Here is a 7,619-nt window from a genome sequence, read left to right as displayed (position 1 = left end):
TATAATTTTTCTCCAATTGGGAAATTCGAATATTAATTTTTGGTATCGATGAAAGTCCAATGTCAGTTATTCACCAGATGATAAAATATATATATATATATGATGTTTACCGAAAAAATGAAAGAAAAATTTAGAAAAATTATCATTTTGTGACAATTTTTATATCTACATGAAAACTCTTAAATTTATTGTGAATTTTAGCCTTAAAGCACACTTGTATGAATTCAAACTAAAATACTCGTATGTATTTAAATCTACTATTCTATAAGTTTTAGCTTTGCAACACAATTAACTGAAATTATTCTACAATCTAATCTGTTATCTATACTAAAGAGGGAAACCTCCAACAAACTTATAATCTAAACTAGATTTATTATCATACTTTAAACGAAAACTTATAAGCTAAAGATACATAGACATGAATATAAATCCCCCCTGGGTAAAAAGTATCAACAATATAACAGTAGCGTAAATAGAGCCTTAAAATTACTTAATAGGGGAAAAAGGGGAAAAATGAATAAATAAAAACTTAGATGGGGGATATCTCACACTCGAAATGACAATTCTCGAGGAAAATTTCTCACCACTGACTGGACTAGGGGGGTACAGGGAACCCTTTATATAGTCCTAGGGAGAGTAGTGGATAATTGATATAATTGCTTTTCATGAAATCTAATTGGACTAGGGGGGTACAGGGAACCCTTTATATAGTCCTAGGATGAGTAGGGGATAATTAATATAATTGCTTTTCATGAAATCTGATTGGACTAGGGGGGTACAGGGAACCCTTTAAATAGTCCTAAGGGGAGTAGGGGATAGTTGATATAATTGCTTTGCATGAAATCTGATTGGTGGAAAGAAAGAACTAGGTACTTTTTAATTGGGATAATTCTATACACCTAATTGGGATAATGATCTAAAATTTGCTCTGATTGGTGGAAATATAAAAACTAGGTACATTTTAATGACCCCAGGGATATGACGTCACAACATTATTCTATACTTGAGTTTATTCACTGGATTGTATTCATAGCTCTCTAAATCACTTTTGACGTCTCATATAATAACCCCAGATTTACTCTATTTCGGGTTAGTTGGAGTCTATTTAATTATCATTGAGGTTGTCCTCAGATTTATCCTCGGAGCTGTCGGATTCAGGCCTGAAATAAAATTAAAATGGTTAGAATATACTTAATTTATGGTAGTTTGTATACACCTGTACATTGTGTACAGCTAATTTAACTTAACATGATGCTTACTTTATACCAAGTTCATTATTTAGAGCGTATTATATATACAATACATAACATGTTTTGTAACATGTTGTACAATGTACAATTTTAAAGTTCCATCCTTTGTGGGTAACCAATAACCATGTATCATTATTTAGAGTGTATTATATATACAATACATAACAAATTTTGTAACATGTTGTACAATGTACAATTTTAAAGTTCCATCCTTTGTGGGTAACCAATAACCATGTATCATTATATAGAGTGTATTATATATACAATACAACATGTTTTGTAACATGTTGTACAATGTATAATTTTTATTTTTCATTCATTGACAATTTTCATTTCTCAGTGTTCATTTCTTGGAGAATTAACAAAGAGAGAAAAGAAGTAACATTACATGTGGTTTGGGTCTCTATACGGATAATTTACTGGAAATAATTATTTTTCAGACTCAAACATTTGGTTTTATCTTAACTATGGATCATGAAGGTTTATTGGAGTTTGCAGCAATGATATCATTTTAGTCACGTTATCATTGACAAAAGACACAAATTGGTTTCAAAAGAACAAGATTAGTTTCTCTTTTGGTTCAGGAATAAAAATTAATTTGAAGTTAAGTTAATTTTTCCTTTGTATTATAAATCCATAATGTGTACTGCTCAGGGTTCCTTTTTCAAGCATCTATTTCATTAAAATTTCTGTTTTTCCATTATTTTGAACAGATTGTAATTTTTGTCTCTTTTAGATTAAATAATAAATATATTGATCATCTTCAGACATTTTAAGCTTCATTATTCTATAGATGTGCTCTTTGTTTTAAGCTCAGGTTAATCTAGGATAGGTATTGTAGGATATCTCTCATATTCTGGTTGGATTTCTTAGGGTTCAGGTTCTTCGTTTTCTTAAATATTACTTGGGCTTTCTTTTACACTGGAGAATTGGGGTAAGGATATGGCGTCTCCTCTTACCTTCCTTTCTTCTATCCTACCATTCCCTGCATATTCATTTTATAATTAAGATATACGCCTTAAGCCCTCTGTTTTAGGACTTAGTTAACGGAGTTGGGGAAAGTTTTAAAGTTTTAAAATGGCAGTTTTTAAATCGTTGAAATCGTTAAAATTATTCAAACAACTATATAGTGCAGGGGCGTATACAGGAACTGTCCAGGGGGTGGCCAAATACCTTTTTAACATTCCAGGAGGGGGGGAGACTCAGTACCAATAAAGGGCTGAATCCCCCCTGAAAAATATAGTTAACTTGTTCAGAGGAGAGGGGGCTGGGGGTAGCCCTTAAAGCTCCCCTGTACAGTGTACACACCCCTGGCAGTGATACTAACCTTTTCCTAATCAAGACCAGTGATGTTGTTGCTCTAATTCCATTTTAATCATCTTTTTAATATTTTATAATTTATAAAGAGGTATTTGTTGAAGTAACTTTCTAGAGAATCTTTTTTTTTAAGTTGATTAAATTTTCCTAAGTAACAGGTTTCTTGTTTCAGAAAAAAAGATGGAAGGATCGTACACAATGATATTCCTTGCCTTAACAGTGTTAATTATATAAATTAAGTTATTTTCACAGTGAATTAAATCTAAAATATAAATATTGCCCATTCACGTATATGTCATTTGCATGACGAATAGAATTTTGAAAACTTCGAGTTTGAAAAAAGCCTGGTTATCGCTGTGGGTACCTAAGAATATGGAATAGAAACCAACTTGGATTGTAAGAAATCAGATTAATAAAATGTAACATTAATCTGGGCCGAGCGTTAGGATGGGCTAGGGGCCGAGCATCAACCGAGGTTTCGGGCCAAAAGTTGAGTTAGGGCCTCGACTCAACCCCTAAGGTCAGAAATTACCCAATTTTAATGATAGTATTTTGTTTTTGTTTAGGATGGTTATACCCAAAACCTGTTTTGGACTTCCGGGAAAATTTCCCGTGGGACGAAGACAAACGGCATTTCGAGTAGGAAGCAAGAAATATCAATCATTACCCGCTTCAGCGCCCCCTATACCATAATTCAACCAATTACAGCGTCCCCTATACCATGATTCAACCAATTTCGACGCCACCTATACCGTGATTCAACCAATTTCAGCGCCCCCTATACCAATTCAAGTGAATCAAAACACCGCCACCTTTAATGTTTTTCAACCAATTGCAATGCCCTCTATACCAGTTCAAGTGAATTAAAACAGCGCCACCTATAATTTGTAGAATTGAATATTGCGCCCTCTATACTATAAACACTCCACTACAGTGACAAAAGGAGGACAATAGTAAAACAAGGTTCTTAAAGGGACTGTATACGTAATTTCAAGTGACCACCTAGTTAAAGATTGACATGCCTTATTTATAATGGTACACTTTACCTCTTTAAATGTGAGGTCACTTAAAAGTCTGATTACAGTCCCTTTAAAACACAACCTCAAACTTAAATTTCTAGATGAATTAGTGAGTTGGTTCAAAATTTGACATAATTTGCATGATTGATCAAATCTGCAATCAGCTAAAGGTAACAATTAGAGAATTAAGTGCAATATCAAGCTTTTATTTTTACCCAAGACAAACCCATGACAATTTCCAAAATTTGTTGCTGATTTCTAGGTTTACAGAATTAATCATATCATTTAAAAAATTAACTAGATTTCAACTCTAAAGTTATTGCTCGGACAGATTTTTAAATTTAATTAGTTTGTTGGGTTATTAAAGATTATGATATTAATTATATTAAATCAGCTACAGGGATATCCACAGATGATAAAAACTTCACCGTGTAAGAATTTATTGATGTCTTCTTATTGAATTTTAAAAGAAAAATTTAAAAAAATTCAGCCCATTTGGCCCAGCCGTTTAGCCAGCTATAGCTAACATATATATATACAAACAAATATATACAGGGGCGGATACGGGATTTAAGTGAGGTGGGGGGCAAGATTTTTTAGGAACAAAAAAATTCATAATTTGGAAAAAAAAATTTGAATAAAAAACTAGATTTTTAACTTTTCACACATTATAGTTTATTAAGACAAATATTTTTCCTGTTTTGCACTAGGGTTTCTTTCCCTTAAGCATACTACTGAGAAGCTATTCTGAAAATAGGAACAAAAAAAATTCCAAATTCAGGGGGGGCGAATGTCCCCCCCCCCTTGTATCCGCCCCTGAATATATATGAACGAAGAGATTTATTATGAAGAAAATCAGAAAGTCAAATTTAACCTTAAAGGGACTGTAAAGGAAAAATCAAGGGGGATATAGGATGAAACCTGAGAATCTCAGGCGTTGAACGATACATATAAAACATCTATCTGATGTTTCTGTCTCAAGAACTTGATATAAAACTGCGTCAAATTTATACGAAAATTCATATATATGCAATTTTGTATAAAAGTTGTAGTATTTTAAACAGATCATATTCAACAAATACGCAACCATTCTGGAAAAGATGATATCCCACAGGAGCCTGAGAATCTCAGGTTTTCTCCTATTATATTTTTTTAATTTTTATTTAGCATTTTTAAGAGATATAATTGATAATATAATTACATATGGTCCGTATTATGTCACCAGAACTTTAGCCAATGGCAGTGCAGTACCATTGTAACGTGATACAGACTGAAATCACATGACCAGTATACTGCACTGCCATTGGCTGAAGTTCTGGTGACGTAATACGGACTAGATGTCTTATAGATATCGTTCAACTAAGATTCTCAGGTTTCAGTCTATACACTCTTTTTTTCCTTTACAGTCCCTTTAAGACAAGTTAAAGGTCGTCATTATAGTCTTATTCTTTGTAGGCAACCTTGTAGTTATAATATTTATTTTTATTCTTCTAATTTTATAATAACAATCTAGCCACGTTGGTTTATTCTTATTCTTCTAATTTTAAAATAACAATCTAGCCACGTTGGTTTATTCTTATTCTTCTAATTTTAAAATAACAATCTAGCAACGTTGGTTTATTCTTTGTTGTTGAAGTAAATGTTAAAACTGTAAATATATATGTTTTAAATATTTTTGTGATAACTGTAGTTAACAAGATGTTTTACATGTAATAATAAGTCACCCCCTCCCTCCCTGTCTCTTTTTCAGTGATAGTTTTTTATTTCTAGATGTTTGATATTAAAGGGACTGTATATATAATTTCAAGTAACCGGCCACCAATTCAAGAATGCATTTTCTATTCATAGAAATATCCTTAAAATGAAGAAGATATTTTGGTTTTTTTTTAACTTAAATAGTGTTGAACTCTGACAGTTTTTGTTTGTTGTTTCCATGATATAGTCCTTTATTTATAAGATAATAAACAGATACTTTTATTGTAAGATATTTTGTTTTTAACTTAAAAAGTGTTGAATTCTGACAGTTTTTCTTAATTTACAATTTACAATTTTTTAACTTAAAAAGTGTTGAATTCTGACAGTTTTTCTTTGTTGTTTCTATGATATAGTCCTTTATTTGTGAGATAATAAACAGAAATACCTTTATAGAAACTTTTATTGTAAGATTGTTGACATATGCCCAGGACTTTGGTGTCCCTCACGTGGATTTAACGGTTCTGTCAATATTTAAGAAAACTGTGACTTTCGATCACAATATGACCCCTTTTACATAATTTTATAGCCTTTTATCTACAATACTTTTTTGTTGGCATATACATTTGAATGTATAAAATAAACAAATCTGTAAGTCTAAAGACTGTTGATTTATAGACGAAAGCACGTTTGATTTCAAATAAAAGCAACCGAATGCTTCTCTCTCGTTAGTTTAGGGTGTCCCTTCTAAATTTAACGATGTGGGAGGAGTTGTCATGATGCTTGCAAAAATGGTTACACTGCAATCCAGTTTATAAAAAGTGAAAGTTATAAGCAAAAATGGTTACACTGCAATCCAGTTTATGAAAAGTGAAAGTTATAAGCAAAAATGTTTACACTGCAATCCAGTTTATAAAAAGTGAAAGTTATCAGCAAAAATTGTTTCACTACAATCCAGTTTATAAAAAGTGAAAGTTATCAGCAAAAATAGTTACACTGCAATCCAGTTTATAAAAAGGGAAAGTTATCAGCAAAAATGGTTACACTGCAATCCAGTTTATAAAAAGTGAAAGTTATAAGCAAAAATGGTTACACTGCAATCCAGTTTATAAAAATTGAAAGTTATCAGCAAAAATGGTTTCACTGCAATCCAGTTTATAAAAGTCAAAGTTATAATGTAGTGTAAACCCATCCAGAAATGTACATACATGGAAAGTTTGTTCCCCCAGTTCATTCAACCCAAGCTTATAAAGTGAGAACTGACAAACAAATAATATTGATTTTAACCCGTTACTCGGTCTGTTACCAAGGAGGATAGAAAACTTTCCAGAGTAACGGGATTCGAACCCTCGTGACCCTTATCTAGAGGAACATGATAACGGTAATTTGGTCGGCAGAGAAAGCCAACTAGGCGTCCACCTTTGTTTCCCAGAAGAGGGTTAGTCTTGATGAAGTAGTAGAGGAGAGCGGTCGATAATATCTCCAGTATCTCCAGGAGGAGAATTAAGCTCATCTATGATTCCAGGATTAACTTCGGTTGATCCTCAGTTTGTATTTGTATAAATCATGTAAAATAAATGTCCGTGCAAAAGATAGTGCTTTAATCGTTTCAATCTGGCTTGTTATATATTGAGTTTCTTTTATTGAGTCCTTCTCATTGAGTTTTCTCTTCAAGTTTATAGTAGCAGTTGAGCAAAACGATGATTTTGTGAACAGGGAATATTTATCCCTATTTTCTGTTGGTGTATCTACTCTGTTAGTTAATTTTAACTCGACGCCAAGCTGGGGCCCGAAGGAAACCGGGAATTCCGTGAAAGTTCACCTGGTATTTTGGACGGTTAGGGATTCCCGATCTGGGTGAACAGGTCAACCTGCACAGGAGAAAGGGTCAGTTGATGTCATAAAACAATAAAATTACTAAAACAAAGATTACTTTCCTCTTAACTGAATTTGTTTACATGTTTGTTTGTCTGTGAGGCTATTTTCCATTCCAACACTACAACGGTCGAGCAGATGATGTTCCGACTGTGTGCTTCCTAATTATTAGAAATTTTTTTTTGCAATTTATTTTTAAATTAAGAATTTTAAACAAAATTAAAAAAAGAGCAGTGAATTTTTGACTCTGTTCAGGTACAAACATATTCATCATTCAATATTCTTACAGGTTGGAGAAAAAAAAATTCACTGCACAAAGCAGGGTTTGAAATGTCAGAATTCTGCCTTAATAATGACAAATGGGATAAGAAAGGTTAGAAAAGGAGTTGATATTTTCGACAAAAGAATTTTGGCTCTTGTAAGTGTATCTCAGACACAGTGCTTCAGAATATAGCCTCGTCTACAT

The 7,619-nt window shown here is 32.5% G+C and overlaps 1 protein-coding gene across 1 annotated transcript in view; it reads right to left on the bottom strand.

The window, feature by feature from the left end:
* Positions 1 to 355: 355 nt before the first annotated feature.
* LOC111716987 (uncharacterized) overlaps positions 356 to 7,619 on the bottom strand; it is a 13,773-nt gene continuing 6,509 nt past the window's right edge. The window contains exons 6-7 of the mRNA XM_023492502.1: positions 2,578 to 2,610; positions 356 to 1,160 (exon numbers count right to left, since the gene is read on the bottom strand). Of these exons, the coding sequence (XP_023348270.1) occupies positions 1,106 to 1,160; positions 2,578 to 2,610 (88 nt within the window). The 3' untranslated portion in view covers positions 356 to 1,105. The remainder of the gene's footprint in view (positions 1,161 to 2,577; positions 2,611 to 7,619) is intronic.

The sequence above is a fragment of the Eurytemora carolleeae genome, unplaced genomic scaffold (genome assembly GCF_000591075.1).
Source record: "Eurytemora carolleeae unplaced genomic scaffold, Eaff_2.0 scaffold2304, whole genome shotgun sequence".
Taxonomy (NCBI): Eukaryota; Metazoa; Arthropoda; class Copepoda; order Calanoida; family Temoridae; genus Eurytemora; species Eurytemora carolleeae.
This window is presented reverse-complemented; position numbering and strand designations above follow the sequence as displayed.